This window comes from Haliaeetus albicilla, chromosome 5 (genome assembly GCF_947461875.1).
Source record: "Haliaeetus albicilla chromosome 5, bHalAlb1.1, whole genome shotgun sequence".
Lineage (NCBI taxonomy): Eukaryota > Metazoa > Chordata > Aves > Accipitriformes > Accipitridae > Haliaeetus > Haliaeetus albicilla.
In genome coordinates, this window is record NC_091487.1 from 18,358,477 (window position 1) to 18,378,614 (window position 20,138).

The following is a 20,138-nucleotide window of genomic DNA, read 5'->3' on the forward strand; positions in this document are numbered from 1 at the left end:
AAGAGTTCTCAGGCCAGAAGAAACCTGAGTAGCTCCACGAGTGGGCTGCATCCATTTAATATTGTCTGAAGATCTTTCCCTTGAACTATAAAGAGGTTTTATGGAGGAGCTTTTTCCTTTTTGAGAGTCTCTAGACTCATCTCTAGTACCTTATTTTTCTTCCAAGGATAGAAAAGTGATTAGTGGCAAAAGGACCAGTACAGAAATCCTGTTTTTTTCAGGTAGTATGCAACATTTTGAGCTGATGAAAATTACATCCTACAGAACTTGACAAAACATAAATACAAGCCCTTATTGTACCATTTCATCTATTACCAGTCATATCGTTGCAGGAGCTCAAACGTAACTATGCTCTCTGAATTCTTCTTTGCTGTTTTAATGTTCAGCAGAACATGAGACAAGAGGCAAAGATTTTATGAAGGATCAGTGACAACTTAATTGGTACAACCCAACTGGTACAACTTAAATATGGTGTATAAGGTGCATGTTGAAGACAGAGCATCTGAATAGGGATCTTTTCTTTCCCTTTTGAGTATTTTACTATTATCGGCCACCTGCCTTATCCTTCTACTTGTTCTCCTATTGATAAGTGTAAGTACCTAGCTCTGAGTAACACTAATAGGAATTTAGTACACATATCCACATAAAAATAGACTTTTTAACTAGTTACACAAGTTTTCCAGAAAACGGGTACACACATTTTTGTTAAAAAGCAAAGGAGATGAGATTTTCATTTTGCCCTCAGAAAAGGAATTAAAATCTGATTTTGTATTCATTTTGTAGTAGTTCACCAAAGCCTGACCTAACACAACATTTATATGGCAAGTATAAATTCTACCCTGTCCCAATCAACTCACTTAATTAGAATCCCACATGTAATTTTACAAAGTATTCTCAACAATTATGTAAAGGAATTACATTTATGTACTAATTTTTTGCATATAAAATATGTATTGTCATTCCATATCAAATCAAGGCACATACTTTTCTCATGCATTCTCCCTTTTCTCACTTTTATCCACTTGATGCTAGGACTGCATACACTTGCTTTCTCCTTGCTGATACAGTGGTAGATGTGCAATAAAATTTGCATAGCCAACACATTAATTTGTCTATGCATGATTTCTTTTCACAAGTGACTTTTAAAACTAGGAGTACAATAATAAACCCAACTCATCCATATGTCATACCCATCCTAGCTACATGCTTCAGGTATTTAAGAGTGGATTTTGCTATCTGATCTCATTAAATCTTTCATTTCTTCTCCTTGAGTGTGGCCAGGGGGACCAATGTGTCTAGACCACAGGTTCATTTTTTGATGGAAATCTCAAATCATTTGAAAAGGACCAAGGCCTAAAAGTTGACAGGAATGAACTCCAAACAAAGATGGCACAAAATGTTTGATTCTACAATATTCTCTAAATAAATTTCCAAAAGGGGAATAAAGTACTTTAACATACCTCACAAATTTTCTCTAAGGATGGAACAAAGAAGTCATCACATACTATAGCCAAAGCATAGAACATATAAAGAGCCTGTAAAGAAAATAAATTCAGGAAATACTTCAGATGTTTCCTGTACGTGAAAAGAGGAAAGAAGGCAATGCTGTATTTATTCAGAATAGCAGAAATATATAGCTTCATTTTTTATTCTACTCCAAATAAAAATCCCTCTGCTGATCAATTTATGGCATAAAAACAGGTTCCTGAATGTAGGATTATTTTAGAACAAGAATGTTTGCCAGAGCCTAGAATATGAAAGGTACCACAGGTTGACAGAATAGGGTGGCACAACAAACTTCATATAAAGGAAAGTAATGGCTAAGGCTTACAGAGTTACATAGTCATCACCTATATTTTCAATTAATTATCAGACCAAGTAATTCAATAGAAAGTAACACCATGTTGATTAACAATACTCAAGAAATAATCACACCTGGAAATAAGTGGACCCTGACCATGGCTCACTGCACCAAACCTTTCAGGAATGATCCTGGTTCCCTGCACGCATGTGTCTTACGTGGCTTTATTTGTTGTGCTCATGCAGTGGTGCTAACCCTGCTGTTGTCCATCAAACACCAATCCTTTCTACTTTACTTTCCCTGAGCTGGGAATGGAAAACTGGAGCCTGCAGGCCTTACTTGTTTTGTTTTTTCTACAACAAAATATAATACTCCACATGACACATACTGTGTTCAGCTCTGGGGCCCCCAGCATAAGAAAGACATGGACCTACTTGAGTGGGTCCAGAAGAGGGCCATCAAGATGGTCAGGGGGCTGGAGCACCTCCCCTGTGAGGAGAGGCTGAGAGAGTTGGGGTTGTTCAGCCTGGAGAAGAGAAGGCTCCAAGGAGACCTTATAGCAGCCTTCCAGTACCTAAAGGGGGCCTACAGGAAAGATGGGGAGGGACTCTATCAGGGAGTGTAGGGGTACTGTAGGGGTAACAGTTTTAAACTGGGTAGATTTAGATTAGATATTAGGAAAAAATTCTTTACTGTGAGGGTGATAAGACACTAGAACAGACTGCCCAGAGAAGTTGTGGATGCCTGGAAGTGTTCAAGGCCAGGTTGGATGGGGCTTTGAGCAACCTGGTCTAGTGAAAGGTGTCCCTGCCCATGGCAGGGGGGTTGGAATTAGATGATCTTTAAGGTCCCTTCCAACCCAAAACATTCTAGGATTCTATGATTTTCTATATTTCTTCAGGGCTGTTTTTATTCTAATTATAATTGCATCTTTTGCATAGAGGCACAACAGGAAAGAAAGAGAATCAAGAATCTTCCACATCATGCTTGATGTCATCACAATGAATCCCAAACCCTGTTTATACAAGATGAAATAGAAACAAATACAAGTCTGTGATCCATGCAGTCAGGATTTTATCTCCGAGAAGATGGATGCATAGGCACTGTATCAATTTCTCAAATAAATCATAGAATCATAGAATCATTTAGGTTGAAAAATACCCTTAAGATCATCGAGTTGAACCATTAACCTAACACTACCAAGTCCCCCACTAAACCATGTCCCTAAGATGTTATCTTTTGAGCATCTGTACCGATATAGACATATTAGAAATCCTGCAATTAAAGTATGAGAAACATGTTGACATATACAGAGCTTTATTTAGTAAGGCCACTAAGATGATTAACATCTGACAAGACAAATAAAAGGAAAACAAAAATGAAGGACAGTAGAGGAAAACTTACGGCAATGATATGAAGCAGAACTCCTCCTTGCTGCCGTTCTTTATTTGTAAATACATCTTCAGGAAATTCATTAATTGCTGAAAGAGAAAAATATGGGTTTTGGTTTTGTTTTTTTTTTTTAAATTTTACAGCATCTATAAATGGAAGACTGAAAAATAAGGATGCATCTGTAGAAATATATGACCAAACGTGAGTGTATCTTCCAGCTTATTACATTATAGCTTGCCACCTCAGAATCTCTTTTCTGCTCTGTAGAAAAAACAGAGAACTGATACTTAGGTGTTATTAATTATCATCATTCCAGTGACTTAAACTAACTTCCACTGTACTAAGATTTTCACATTCTTAATGCCTTATTTTTACGATCATCTTCTCTGTGTCTCCTCTAAATATACTTCCAAAGTGATAGCCACAGGCACAAAAATTAATCCTGAAATAATATTCCTGGCTTCAAGTGTGCCTTGCCTGAAAAATTATACAATGGTTGTAGCCCTCCATCAGGTTCTTAACTACAAACTTTTATAGGGCTCCACAGTCTTGCAAATGGTTTCACAAAGATTAAAGTGATTCCAAGTACCTTCTTCAGAAAGTCTACTATCTAAATCTGGTGAAGGAAGGAGTGAAACAGAAGTGGTAGGTGGATGACAGGAATGTGCAAAGACATGAGTTCCCCCAATGTAGCAATAAGGGAGGAATAGCCTTCTGGAATAATACTGGAATACCATCAAATTTAAGAACTTCTTGTCAGCTACACTAGCTGCCAAAAGCAAAATTTCTCAGAGGAGTTATTCCCTACCACACGAAATAAAGTATGGCAAAAAATAAGTCAGCACCCAAAGCATGTGGTTTTAAATAAATTCTGCCCATTAACAATTAATATTAACTAAAATGATTAATAACTAAAAAAGCATTAAGGAGATTTCTCCTTTGGGAGAAAAGACCCAGAGCTACAGCTGCTGGCATCTTACACAATATGGTTGTTCTTGCATCACTGTCTGAAATGCCACGCCCACATGGATGTATTCAGGACATGTATAATATTTTTCTTATTGCATCCCCCATTTGTCCTCTGTCTCCTCCATTCAAGCTGTGGCTGTGAGAATACATGTATTCCAGCAATGCACTAGGACAGCAGAGACCAGAGCCCTGGTCTGATTCTCTAGCAATGATAACGTGACCCTGCACATGGGGTACATCCTTTCACATAATCTGATGCAAAGGTTTGCAGCTCCCACCACAGGCACTTGTGCATCCCCCTTACTGCCACCATATAGCGAGGCAATATGCCCCTGTCCCATAATTTGACCAAATGGATGTGTGTCATCGGGGAAGTTATTACCTACCTGGTAATCTCATTCAGTTGACTGTAAAATATTTCACAGTACAACTTTAAAAATTGTTGTCAGTATAAACTGAAGTTTCAAGAAGCATGAATAAAAATCACTATCTTTCTAACCTTTCTAATGTGACTTTACTTATTCGAAGTTAATAGTAAATAGGAAATCAGAAGGACAGAAGATAGAAATGAGCCCAGGTATCTGATCACCAAGCAAAAGCAAACCAGCTTCACTGCAAACCATCTTGCTTCATATATAGTCTGGTGATGAAGTATTCGTAATAACTAACCGCTTGTAATAAACTTCTGCTTGCCTCACAGAGGTAGTTTTAAATGAATTGGTATGAAGACAGCTTTTCTCAAAGATAATGCTCCTCTCTACACAGAACTCATGGCATGCAATTTTTCTCACATAGAGTCACTACAAAATCTTCTTTAAAAGTCAGGGAAATGAAGCAAGGCTCTGGAGCCTGCTAAGTACGATTTCTTCCCTAATGAAATGGCCTCCTGCCAGTGAGTTCCAAGGCAAAGTTTGGAGTTTTTCAGTGTAAGCATGTGCTGTCTGTATAGCTTTATTATCCAGGTAATCATAGGTTTTGTGTAATTGTCATCTATAAATTCTGTATACCTTATCTACATGCACTGTTCTTCATTTACTCACTTATCATGGTTTTAATGTTTTAAATAAAGATTTGGTTTTCTTACCTAATGCTATGATAACCTGGTTGTTCAGAAAAAGGCTGTTTGAATTCCCTTGGCTCCTAGCTTAGGCCTGGGAATCAACATCATTTAACTGAGGGGAGCAGTGGTATTCCTTCACCTGTATGAGCTGACAGAGGGGATACGACATTATCACGGAGTTTGAGAGAGCACGGTCTGCCCTCATGGTACAACCTGATGTGTGTGAGCAGCAGGGCACCGCTCTACTTCACACAGAGATATTTTCTCACGTATGGGAGACAGAGCTATCTGGCAGCCTGAGTGGGAGCTACAACTCCTTGGTTTCTACTGAAAAGAGATAGAACAGATGGGAGAAGGAGATAAAATGAAGAGCAGTACACCTAATGGGGCTAACCTTTGCCAAAAAAAGGAGGGGAACATACACTAATCATCTTAATCAGATAGAAATACAGAAATATTTATCCTGCTGGTACTGTTGCAAGCCCCTGGCTCCTGCAGCTCCTCTTATCAAGCACAAACTTATTGAGGGGGAAGGGAGGGCACCAAGAAAACCAAGTCTATATTGGAAACGTCATCGTTCTGCAGCTCATTTCGCTACTGGGGAGGGGGAATGAATGAGGAAACAAAAGCAGCTTACCCAGCCACGACTTGGAGGGGATATCACCACCTTTTTCTCTGAGTCATGGAAACAAAAAATCCTTGATTATGCTATAACAGAAAGGATGATTCACCTTTTGATAAAAAGCTCTGGTTGAGCTGCCTGTGGCTAAAGAGCTACACAAAGCATGCAAATAGCATGCCTCAGAACGGAATGTAATAGCAGCTGCACAGCTTAAGCTGTCTGCATGGCTCTGGAGTGAAGGTCTGGTATGCAGCAGCCAGGGTAACCCAGGCATGCCAGTGGCACCTGCCTGGACTTAGGCTGTTACCGGATTACTTCTGGGTACCATCACAGCACTGTTCCCATATCCCCTATCCAATACTGTGACAGGCAGTGTGCCAATCAAGTTAAGTTTCAAAATCTCCTAAGCCTGACAGAACATCTCAACAACCACGTGGATCTGTGGTTTTATAACCTGCCCCAACATGTGATTTCTTCACCTTATCAGCAGTTGATTTACTCACAGAGGCAACAAGCATGCCAACTCTTAATACCTGCTAAGCATTCAAGCCTGTTACAACTCTTAAATGTTTCCTCAAAGGGAGAAGGGAGCTGTAGCTGTTTGAAAGGACACACACAATCAACTCCACTCTGCCTTTGCAGGAAGGGGGCTAGACAAATGATGTACACAGAAGCCCATTTTTCCTTTTAATGCCTGCATCTTGTTCCTCTGCCCTTGTTCCTCTCTCCCTTCAGGACATGTTACATTTACAGACTGCAATACCTACCACTTTGCCCTGGCATTCAGGGGCTGCTGATCATCAGACTCACCCAGGGCAGAAGTATAAGGGGAAGGACAGATGGAAGACCGAATTACATACTTCCACTTTTACCCCTCTATAATCATATTCACAAGCCAACTTGAATATTTCAAATACGTGTAATTTGTTTAAGCACTGCAAGCAGCTTTAGGCACCTCTGCACTTAGTGTATTTCTGCTTATGTGCAATTCCCTTTTCACATTGCAGAGCCTCAATTTTCCAAGGCCTGGTGTTTCATTCATACACATGTGTTTGTGCCTCAGTGACAGCAAACAAACTCCTCACGGTGTGCAGAAATGAGCTTCTTTATACCTGTCAAGCAAATGCATGCATCGTTACCTGGTGTCAGCAGTAAAATGCCAACAGTTTGTGCACCAAGAATTGAACTTGCAACAGCCTTCACAGTACTGCAACCTGCACTAATTTATAATTCTCTACTAATATAATCTGTCAGAAGATTTGAGTGCAAAGCCAAAAAATCATCACTTCTTCCAACCACATCTCCCTGAATGCAGGGGTCCTGTATAAGCTGAGTTGCAATGAATGGGGTAAGTATGTCTTAGAACCACGCTTGCTTTCAAAACATTCATGGCTTTGGCCCATACTGTTCTTCAAAATCAGCACACTGGGAAGATTATTACTGAAAGAAGGTTAGTGGCTTTGAAAGCTTCCTGATGGCAATGGGAGAAATTCCTCCCATATTCTCTTTACGACCTATGTCAAAAGGGTCAGTCCCCTGTCACATTTCACATATTAGCTCAGGTGCTGAAGCGGTGACAGTGTCAGAAATGACTGTGGTGAGCTCAGTCCAGCCAAACAGACATGTAGGTAGTCTTGGGGAACAGCATAATACGCTCATCTGATCCTCTTGCATAGCCTGTGCACTGTCAGTATTGTGACAGCAATTGTGTACTTTAGAAAAGAAAAGCAGGGCTACTTTTGCTTATTGACTTTAGTTATTTATTCCAGTATTAACACTGGAAACAAAGGCAACCCAAAGATCATATAATCATAGTGCAACTAGTTTACCCATACATAAAATTTGTCATATGAAAGTCCTCCTTTATAAGGCTACTTCCCAAATTAGATATAATAAATTTTAACAGTCATTAGAAAATCATAAATGTGCCATAGTACTTTAAAGCTATATTTTTTACGGAATTACAGAAAGCCTAAATTCATGAGAAAAAAAAAAAAATCACATAAATGTCAAATTTTAAAATAACTCTTTCTAACACCACAAGCTAACATGCCCTGAACTCTGAATTGTCAGTGAAGAAAAATGGTATACTCAGCAAGTGCTTTTATACATAAAAGCTGGTAACTTAAAAATCTTACAAGGACCAAAGAAGAAAAAAAAGCACAATTCACTGAGAATCTTGGATGCCATCCAGAAAAAATGAGAAGTACAAAGCTTTAAGCTCCCATTGCCATCAGATACCTGGTTCCAGTTTTCTGTAGCAGGATGACATGTGGATTTTCCCTCGAATACTCAGTTCAGCTTCTGCTGGATACTAATCTAGGCACCAGCATTAAAGCAAATCAGGAATGGGCAATCCAAGAAACATGCACATTTACTTGAAAAATTCTGCAAGGAAATTCCTTTAGAGACAACTCTTTAGTAAACTAGTTTCATGGACTGTACCATCTGGACAGCAACAGATCATCCAAATGAAGTACAACGAAATGATATGAAACACCACCCAACTTCTTTGAGAGACATTTGTGCATCAGTCTAATGCTGTGTGATGCCAAAGACCAAGCTTTCTATTTGCAGGCAAAGCACCATATGGCAGGAGGCACAGTAAGCATCCTCCTCCATAGCCCTCACCTCACAAACAGTAGAATTATGAGCAAATTTTATCTCTGTGGTATGTTAATTCAATTTGCATTGCTCAACCAAAAGAGGACTGCCAAATGTGATTATCTGTGCAGTGGTAAGTGGCAGCTTATGAAGCAAATAACTGACTCAACCCTAAACTATTAAATCCATTTAATATATGTATTGTAAAGGACAGTGTATTAATGAAATAGCCTTCAAAACTCTCCTTCCATCAGCATGAAATTATGAAAATATCTATACGAGACTGGATTAGCTACCATAAAAGGTAACATTAATACCTTATTAAACCCCGGACTTACATTTAGTTTCTTTTCTCTTTTATAAAAAAGTATTTGCACTCATTAAGGCAATGTCAAACTATCAAATAAAAATACATTAACAATTCTGTGCCAACGAAAAGAAAATTGAAAGGCATGATGAAATCTCATCTCCCAGTCTAGGGAGTCAGTGATGACACATGGATACACAAGTACTGCAACACGGGGATGCATCGGCATATCAGAATGCAATGTTTCATGTGTACTGGGCTTTGTGTTAATGGTTTTAATGTCCTCAAGATAATGCTAAAAGGACCCCAAGGTTTGGGATCATGGATTTTTTTTTCTCCCTGGCCTCCAGCTGATAGACTCTCTAGAAACTGCCTTTAAAGAGCTACAGATCAAGAATCTCATGATGAGTTTTCTTTTCTTTCTGACAATAGTTATTTCACATTATTTTCTCATACAGATAGCTCTTGCCTGATGCCTTCATACGGCTGTATCTTGACCTTATTACTGCAAGGTAGCAGTTCCACAGAAGACAGCTGGAATCTTCCTGGAACACCTCTACCACATTCCAAGATTTCAGTACAGCTGTCAAACTGTGAAGTCCACTCAAATTAACTAAGAATGAGGACATGAACATTTCTAAATCAGCACTGAACAGAGGTGAAATTACCAGCACCTAGTTTTATTACAGTCTAAGAACAACTTACATCAAAAGATTTGAAATCAGCATAGTGCAGTGCCCTAAATCTGCCTCTGTTTGACCGCTCTCCAGTGCTTATGTGAAACAAGCTGTTAGTCTCAGTGACCAGTCACAGAATTTCTGAACTCTTGGTAACATCTTCTGTGATTATGGTACTGGTTTTCCACAAAGTGCATATGTATTCTTCAAAACCCCAGCCAAGGTCACCAACCCTTTTATTTTACACCTCTGATTCCTAAACCAGGATACTAAAATGTTTTTCACCTTCTCCCCTTTTTTACTTACTGTCTCATACTGCCTCAGCTGTGTTTACTCAACTCTGAGCCAAGGTTGCCAAAGCAGTTCAAACACCAGCAGGGTCCAGCACTGGTGCAGCTTATTTGGACATGTCATTTCCCAGCTTAGGGGGAATAATATGGTTCATCCTCCACTCAGGACTGAATAATCATTGTGGAATAATGTGAAGAGGTTTAAATTGTACTACCTGATGATTGGTCTGGGAGTTAACCACATACATCAATCACCAGTGAAAACTGGTGTCTTCTACGTGGAATTTCCCTCTAGTTTCTCACTTTCAGCTTCATACATTAGACCTCCCCTCTCCCCTTCACCTTTCCCTCACTTTTTGCTTCCTGAAAATTGATGGTTTCTATGGTCAACAGCCTCTTGTTTCACTTGAGGGAGGGAGACCTCTGTCTATGCAGAGTTTTGGACTCAACTTGGCTGTGTCCTTTTTAAATACTGATAGAAAGCGATGTCCCTGGAAGGATCACTACCTGATAGGAAAAAAACTTTTGGAAAAAGGATAATGACTGGATTAACTATCAATACTGTGACTCACATAAGAAAGGACAGTCATTAAAGGTCAGGCAATTTTTCATTCCAACAGAAAAATAATCATTCCTTATGTTTCTCACAGCTGCAAACAGGCTAGAGAATCAAACATCACTTGCTTTCTATGAGTTTTTGGTGTTATCACCTCAAGCTCAACAAGGACTTGCTTTAGGGGTTTTTGCTCCCAGTCAGATTTTAAAATCTCTTCCAGAACTAAAGAATAGTAAGTATTTATGCTAGTTGTTCACCCTATCCATTCATAAAGTCTATTCGTTCACCTCTACACAATATGGCCAGAAGTCTGCTGCCAAGGAGAGGCCGCATTGTCTACAATGTCAATGACATCTGCAAACTGACTATAAAAGTATTCTTCTATACAGTCAAGTTCCTTCTTCCTAGCTTTCTTCAGTGAATACAATAAGGTGTTACTACCTCCTTATACCTGCTGGAGATAGACCTCAAATAACACAGAATACGAGGCTGTTTCCTCCCTGGGACATCCTCAGTAGAAGTGACAACCACATTCAAACTGCAAAATGACTGGCAAAATTTGACTTGATTGAAGTAAGACCACAGATTAGGTTTGAACTCGAAAGCTGAACAGATTACATGTAGAAAACACTGAGAAGGAAGAAACAAGCAACTGCAAGAGCTGCCAGAGCAGCTATCTCTCAGAACAGAAGTGCACTTTAAATAAAACTGTGCTATTGTTTCTTCCACACAGTTAATGCATAATAATAGGCTTTTGAATCCCTTCTACTTCAGCAAAAGCTGCAGTATGGCTCATATAAAAGCAGCTGTATTGGCACACACCATTCTTTTTTCCCAAATGCATGAAAAAGGAAATGAAATTAAATATTTAAAATATACGTATTTTTACTGTTTTTCTGATACCCAATCCAAGTAGGGATTTTAACCATCCAGGAAAACTGTGTTACCCTCCAAGTTGAAACAGCACAAAAACTACCAATGATATCTTCTACCATGCTAAGATTAAGTGAAATAAACTGGTTTTCTAGAAACAAATAGGCACGAGGTAGCAGAGTAACAGCAGACTTTAAGTCAGGCCTACAGAGAAAGGCATAAAATAAAGTCAGGCATGGGTATTGAACTTTCTTTACTTAGAAGCTTTTCTTTCTGGATATAGAAGAAAAATGCTGGAAGGCAGCAGTAAAAAGACCTACTCAAACATTTATTCCACCCCCTGCCAATTCAGGATTGTTTCCAACTGAATTTTCTTATGCTTTGTCCAAAAAGCTCCATCAATCAAGAGAGAACAGGTAAAATAAAAACACACAATAATAAGGCAAAGAAAGCTCCTCAAAGCTGTTCATTAGGTGACCTTTCTGGGGCCAGAATTCCCAAGACAGTTCAGCACAGGCAAGCCAAGATTTTCAAGGAACTCAGCTCACCATGGACACCATGCCCAGCCCTTATGAAAATCAGGCTGTTGATGCCACAAGCCGAGATCAGCTTTTTGCTTTTATTTTGGAAGGAAGCTGAATTTTGAAAAATTGTTTCAAGTTGCACATATTAAGCTCTCAAACAGTTTTAAAAAACACTGGATCTATAATGAAGTCAGGTTTTGGAGTCAAGTATTTAGGATAATTTTTTTTCCATGTACCCCCTGGTGCTTTGAAAAACTCATATGGACAAACAGAAGCACAACAGTTTCTCCCTGTGAGCCATGCTCATGTGGTATAGCCAATTCTCATTACTTTGTTGTAACCATATGATATCTGTTTTTTACTTTTCCTGAAGCCATGGGTCCTGGAATCATGCAATTTTGTAAGAACATTAGCTTTCACTTAAAACAAAAAATCTGCTTCTACCCTTTGTGTTTGCAGAAGAGGGCCCAAGCCCAAAAATCTAGAAGACTTACGAAACCCAGAAGACAAACAAAACAGAGACCTAGACTTGTCGTTTATCTTTTAAACAAACATCACAATTTTGCAGTGCCAGATTTACACTTTCTGACCACACAGGATTACTAGCATTACTCCTCAGTTCCTATGCTTTAGCTCAAAGTCACAAACACATGCACATTCCAGCACGCAGTTTCTGCCCAATGATATAAAATGATGCCAACAATGCTTCTTATACCATAGGCTAAAGCCTACTTCACCTTTTCCACACACGTAATCCCATCTAAGGCAACCAAGATTTAACCCTCCAGCTCCTATGTCATGATTAATTTACAACACAAATAATTTTTCAACTGGCAGATTTGCATGGTTCTCTGCTATTTTTCCCCAGACAATATTCCTTGGGACATTTTCTCCTTACTCTAGAAACTCAATAAGGAGCTATAAACACTACTGGAGTACTTAAAAATGATCTCTTTTCAGTCCTAGCTTCTACTATGTACTTCAGCAGCCTCACATTTGATACGAAATCGGGTAAGTAAAAACGAGCTTCTTAAAAGGTTTGGAGACTTCCACATATTTAGCAGCATCTTAAGTGGCACTTAAGATTTGAGGAAGGGAAAGTGATTTTTCTCCTGAATGCACAGTAATTATTCCAGAATAAAAGTGATCTTAATCCAGAATAGAGGCACACAGTAGGAGAGTCCACTGGTGGAAGGTAAAAAGATAAACATTACAATAATTCCACAACCCAAATTTACAGTCCTTCTCACACTGTCTTCATTCACGTGAAATCCTATTCCATGATTATTTAGTATCTGTAAATGAATGCTGCAATGAAGCTCATACCAATTCACATAAAGGAGAGACATAATCTTCACTTTGAGCAGTGCATACACCAAGCTGAGTACAAGGCCAAAAGCCACAGAAGTGAAATTAGCAAAAGGAAAGGAAGAGGGGAAAAAAAGGTTCATTGATTTAGTGATGTCACATGAAAGATTAGTACAGGGTTTTTTTAGACTTTAGAAGTTAAGCATAGAAGAATATATAGTTTAATACAACACATCTCTCTCTAATCTAGCCAGGTCAGCTACCAATAATATGGGAACTACTGTCACACAAACTTCAGCACATATGGTACAAGCCCAGCTGGAAGCCTGGATGTATAGGTTATAGCTGGAGCTTCTGCTTCACTGCTGCTGGTACCACAGCTAGTTCACTTAAACTCAGGCAGCATTTCTCCATTACAGCAAAAATAGTGCAGCTCTAAGTTTGGAGTGTTGCTTTCTAAAAACAAGCATCACACTGTCACAATCCTGCATGCACGCAGGCCGTCTGAAGCCAAGTCAGAGAACAGCACTTCTCATGCCAAAGTAGCCATCAGAAGTACAAACGGTTTAAAGAGTGCTAGCAGATTTTATTTTAATTGATTTCCGAGCTTCACTGGCTGACCAGCAAATTGATAAAAGTGGTACCTAGAGTTCTCTCCAGCTTACTCTGCACTGGTTTACTACACAGCTTGCATACAGACTATGGGGTAACCCTCAGCAGAAAATGTCAAACCCGATGGACATTTCCTGCCCATATAGGAGTAATACTGCATTACTCTTCTTTCTTAAAATAAGCTTCTATCATCTTCATCTCATTGCATCAGGTGGTTCAGAAACTGCTTTGGCTCTCCTACCACTTGTTTAGATTAATTGAAGAGGAAAACCCACCTTCCTAATATATATATTAGAAATACACAGAGTATATATATTCTGTTTATATTCTCTCTACATGTATCTATTTAGGTTTGCCTCAAACTGTTAGGCAAAAACACCCTGCCATGCAGAAATAAGGTGGTTGCTTGAATTCCTGCTATGCACCAGAAAACAGAGCCAGAATCATCGTAAGAAATCTGACAGAATATGGCTGCAGGAGCAGAAGGGTGCTGAAAGACCAGCGTGGTCACAAAAACAAGAAATGTGGACTAGGACAGTGAGTATTCAAAAGACAGCAGAGTCACAAACTTCATCCACTTTCAGCTGATGCAAGGAGAGCAGGGCAGGAGTCATGACTTTAAACTGCTGATCTGATCGATCATCTTTCACTTGCCCAGAGAGCCATACCTAACATTTCAAAAGTTATTTATACGCCACTTTTGGATTACTAAATCTATTAACTTAACTTGTAGTGTCACTGCGTCACGTAATACCAATCTCTTTCACAGTCAGAGGGAAGACTAAATGTATGAAAACGCCTCATACTGTTTGTACCTCCCTTCAGCAGCCTGGCTGAATGTTATTGATGAATGCAGCAAGCTGACTGACCTGTCTGTATATTTCTATTTACTTGGATTCAAGAATTTGCAAACCAGTACAAACACCAAGGGACATTACCAGATGAGTTCCATTTTTCTAGACTTTTGTTCTGTGAAAATGCTTCTTCTGTTACCTTGCAATCATCAAGTACTGGGCATAAAATGTTGTGCCTAGTTTGTGAAACAGTCTAATAAAAAGTCTAATAAACCTTTATTGCTTAATAATGGATTACACCTTTTAAAATCCTGAACTTGAGCATGGCAGTGATTCAATTCAAGTTGGCTAGCCTGTCAAGAAGCACTAGTTACAGCTTACATTAGCATATCTCATTAACCACTAACACAATCACTCCGCAGCCATTCAATCACTGCATGAAGCTCTTGAGTTATTTTCCAGTGCAGTTGCTCTCATCTATGTTAAACTAATCCAAGATAGATCATTCAAGTTAATTTTGCAGCGAAGACACAAGCTGAATGAGAGAACATGATTTTCCCAACTGCACGGTGTAGTTAATGCCACAGTTGGGAATGATACGTACCAGTTTGATTTCCTGCAGTTGTTCCATCCACTAGACAAACCTCTTCCCATTCTTACTGTGAAAGCATATATTCTGGTTTAATACAAGACTGGGCAGTTGACCAAGTAACAGCTTGGGTTTTTCAGTTCAGGTTTTTTTTCCGAAATTTAACAGTTGGGAGATTTTGAAATGTGTCTGCAGATGAATCAACCGCTTAAATGGTTCCGTGAGCAAAATAATTGTATGGATTTTTTTTGTTGTCAACATGGAGAATTTGCACTTGGCAGACATAACAAATTTGAGTAAAACTCATTTCAGTAAAATTTCTGTTCTCTTTAACTCTCATTTCTTAACCATGTTTCTGCTTAAAGACTAATATTGAAATTAAGAGGCATAGCTCTACAAAAGTTAATGGAGCTTTGCTGATTTACATCAGCTTGAGATTCCAACCCACATATTTTTCTTTAATTAGAAAGGTTCAGAGGTATAAACAGTGCAAACGCTGTAAGTGCACAATGTTGTTCTCAGAGTTTAGAACTAGACAAATGAATTCTGAAGTAGAAAAAATGTGTGGATGGTGCATTTCAACAAAGACAGAAACAAAAGTTTTCATGGCTTTTCATAACAACTACAAGGCACAAATCAAGGACCTAGATTCCGTAACATAAGTGCTGTGTCCCTGTAAGGTCATCAGCACAAATCCGGCCCACCAGTTACAGAAGTTTCTATTAATATTAGTTCCATTTCAACTAAACTCCTTGTTTTTTGAGTCAGGCACCTATTTAAGTACTCTGATGAAGCTCCTGTGATGATCTTTCCTAAAAAGTCACAATGCAAAGACATATTTGCCTTTGCAGTTTATTTCACTGAAGACAGTTCAAGCTGTAACTAAACAGTAAAACCACATTCTACTAGACTACTAGACTACTAATACTAGTACTATTTATGCTGAGGAATAATTATAAGGAATTATCACTGGTAGGCAAAACAACATCCTACATATTGAGAAATATATGTTGACATTTTAGCCATTAATTATAATTAATGGCACTGATGTCCTTTTCTAATGGATTCACACAAGCAAGGTTAACAGAAGTCCGGTTCATGCAGCTACTATAAAAACAGCACAGACAAAATAAAGCCAAGCTAGCACACAGGCTCTGCTAAATGTTTGGAACCACTGGGTACTTCTTTCTATACAACTGATGGGGAAAAGTACTGAGAGATCTATGTCAGACCAGGCTCCTTACTCCAGTTTGTAATCTAGGCATTGTGGGCACCGTGCTCTGCTAATTGCATGGTGAACCAGTGGTAGCCCTGAATAGACATGATCTGAATTACTTAGGCACTCTCTTAAAATGTGATACCAAAAGAGCTGCCACACCTAAGACAAATTCCTTGTAGAAAGCAATCAGAATATAGCCCCTTAAGGAAGCAAGGATAATGTCTGAGTATTAGAGAATTCCAGCCATACACAGCAACATATGCTGATAACATCCCAAGCTAAGCCTTACCCCTTTTACTCAAGGGATGCTGTGGCATTTAGGAGTGTGATTGCCAGACTGATATAAACTCAATTATTTGTGGAAATATTTGGAACACAGGAGACCATCAGAGGACTCAAAGACACAAGTGGTGCTTCACAGTGGAAGAGGCCCGCCTTGATTTTTGGATGAGGCACGCCACACTTAAGACTGGGCTGTGAATGGTGAAAATATAAGGAAATGACAGATTCTGACACATACAGTAATAACTGTAGACATTATCAAATACCACCAATACATAGTAATGACAGAGAAGGCTGCAGCCAAGGAGGAGTGATGGGGTACTGTCCACAGGGCTCCTCTGCCACCACATCAGGTGGGAAGAAATTTGTTTGAAAACCAAAAGCAGGCGCAGCTTCCAAGAAAAGGAGGATAGCACAGCTGTCACAGCAGGCTGAGGAGGTGTCAGTGGCAGCTGGAAGAAGCTGAGAAGGGGGTGGTAATTGTCTAAAATTAACATTTAAAGAACGAACAGTGTACCCATGAATAACTGACGTGAACAATCAATCACAAGATGAGTTGAATCTTTTCCTACTAATAAGTGCAGCCACATAAAGGCATCAGAACATTGACTAACCTTCAGTGAATAAAGCAGTTAAAAGTACTGACAGCAATAGCACTGTAGCAAAACTAGATACAAGATACAGAATAATGTTAATGCTTACAGAAAAAAAAAAAACAAAACCCATACACAGACTTTACAAAGTCACATTTCTCCACACATTTGATACGCAATCAAATATTTCATTTTTCCTCAAAAAAACCCCCCCACCCCACCTGGCATAGCTCTGGGCCAAGGGATACGGACTGCAGGAGGGAAGTGTTTGGAGGAGATTCCACAAAGCCAGTTTACAGGCATTTGGCTTAAATGCCAGCTACACTTCTAGCAAGCCTTTATATGCTACCATACTGACATCCTAGAGACAGGAAAGTGAGATCACAGGCCTGTATATGTTAAAAATAATCAAAGTAAGGGCATAATTTTGCAAGCAACTTCCTACAATTAAAATCCAACAAAGTAGAGCTGCAAATCAGTTCACACACAAGTCATGCCATCATTATGGCATGTGCTCCTTGTCAGAAGAAGCTGAAGTAATGGATTATCTTCGCTGCATTCTTAAAATTCATTATTACATATACATTATTTGTAAAAGGTATGTACATAATAATACAACTAAGCACAATAGTTATGTACATAATAATACAACTAAGCACAATAGTTAATGTCATAAAACCAAAAAGAAATCATAGACAACACTACACAGGTTGAAGAGATTACTGATAAAGAAATTGCTATGGGAGTAAAAGGTTTTAAGGAAAAAATAGCAGGTAACAGGGAAGAAATCAAAGACTTTTTACGAAGACACAAAGAGCTAAGAAAGAGAGGACTGAAACAAGTGCAGAGCATAGGGAGAGAAGTACAGAAAATATAATGAGGAGTGGGAATTTACACAAAACAGGCACAGTAAGGAATAACTACTGAGAGGCAAAATGATGTACCACTTTTGACTAAACATTCAGGATGTGTTAATGAAGCACAAGGACATCCAGGAAGAAATGCCTGAAGGTTCAAGATCTAAGAACAGAAGCAGGCACAGATACACATACTTGGAAATTACCATCAGAGAAGTTATGACTGAACCCATCAGAGCAGAGCTGAAGATGTTATAAAGAAGAGAAGGCAATAGAAGGAAGAAACACAAATTATGCCAAAAGAAAAATAAAAAAGAGGCCAAGGAAACTATAAGCAAAGCAGAAGATATCCAATAGAGCACAACACCAAAGGAGACAAGAGCAGGAAATAAACAGAGGTAGTGACAGTAGTATGAGAGGAAGCGTACAGACAGATCAAGAACTGTCCCAGTGATCTCCCTAAGGAGGTGGACACACAAACAAATGGCAATTGCCCCACATATTTCATTAGGAGTAAATCTGTGGGAACCACGGATGTTTAAAACATTTTAACCAAAACAGTCAAACTGTAATTCCCATCAAAGAACCCACAAAAATAAATAACATATAAAGAACCTGATCAAACGCCTTCAGTCACGTAAAACTTGCAGTTCAGGGCAGGTAATCTGCAAGACTTCAGTAATTTGCAATACTGAATTCTACAACACAGTAAAGTAAACGCAGCAGTATTTACTTGAGCCCAATTATTTTCATGGTAGCTTTTCCCTGAAAAATGACTGCACATTTTGGCCCAACTCAACATCATTTTTCTTTAGATTTAAGAATCTTTTCTCTGCCAAAATCTAAATTACTTTTTGGCTGGCACTTGAACAGTATTAATTAATAAACTGTAACAGTTGGGCTACTATTTTATTCTCAATTCAGGCAATACCCTGACACATGACCTTGAATAAACCACTTGGATTCAGACCATCTGTTTCCTTTCTCACCGTTTTGTCTCTTCTGATGATTGGGATACAATGAGGTTTTACAACTGAAGATTTGGTAAATAATAGTAATGGAAAGCTAAAAAACTATTTTACTTGTTATCAGACATAAACATACCAGTAAGAATAAAGAATACCATTTCAAGACATCTACTGAGATGTAGAAGACCTGGATCATTTAGATATTTGTTAGTTGGACTTGCTATTTTACAGATATCTTTGTATCTGTAAAAGATTAGTTAACAATATCAAAATCACACTGGCTACTGTATTTTTCTACTTTTGATATATGCGTCTATATATGCTTATGTGTGTGTATTATTTTGGTGATTTTGCTGGAAATATTTCAGACTTCAGTGATACCAAACATAATGGTCTCAAGATTTCACCTCTTTCTAAAACAGAAATTCAGCAAAGAAAAAAAATATACCATAATGTGAGTACATGCTGTGCAGAGGCACAAAATAGCCATTGTGGTCTCTGAGAAAACAATTTTAGACAATGCTACATTTCATGCTTTGAAGCATTAAACTACAAACTCTGAGAATATCTGATCCTGTTAGCATCTGCCTTTCCACTAGCAAAAAGAATCACTGAATTGCAGCAGCAAAAACAATACTGCTTTTTATCAGGTATGTTGAAGCAGACTCTGACCACACTGAGCAAAAAATGGAGTTGAATGAACTGGAAGCATCCTCTTCTACTTGGATTTCCCTGAATTGCATGACCAGGTAAAACAGCATGTTAGCCCAGGTTTGAAATATCTGTGCTACCATGTACAAGTAAAGCCCCACTTAACTCAATCCACTAATACATCTTCCCTCTCCCATTCAACCATATAAATGATATAACCCTCCTGAAGAAGAGAAAATGGAAAAAGAAGAATTTAATCAGCTGAGATCAAATTGAGTTCAATGTAAAATAACTTGCACTCTTTAGCTTTTATTAGAACATGAAGCAAGCAATATAATGGGTTACCAGAGACATATGAGAAGACAGTGCTGCGCTGAACAGACATACTTAAAAGCAACACTGTATCAAAATAACAAAGGAAGAACCCAACATTAGGGGTACCATGTAAATTTTTAAAGATCATCAAATATCACTTTCAAAGTTCTAATTATTAGAAATCTTTCAATTATGTTTACAAAGAAACAGGCCCTAAATTCCATTATAACACTGATTAAAATAAAACTGGGGGGGGGGGGAGGGGCGGGGACGGG

At 38.6% G+C, this 20,138-nt stretch overlaps 1 protein-coding gene across 2 annotated transcripts in view; it reads right to left on the reverse strand.

Annotated features, from left to right (window-relative positions):
* SLC24A4 (solute carrier family 24 member 4) overlaps positions 1-20,138 on the reverse strand; it is a 98,141-nt gene that overhangs the window by 39,248 nt on the left and 38,755 nt on the right. For both annotated transcript variants that reach the window (XM_069783597.1, XM_069783598.1), the window contains exons 3-4: positions 3,206-3,282; positions 1,461-1,535 (exon numbers count right to left, since the gene is read on the reverse strand). In XM_069783597.1, coding sequence (XP_069639698.1) covers positions 1,461-1,535; positions 3,206-3,282 — 152 coding nt within the window. The remainder of the gene's footprint in view (positions 1-1,460; positions 1,536-3,205; positions 3,283-20,138) is intronic.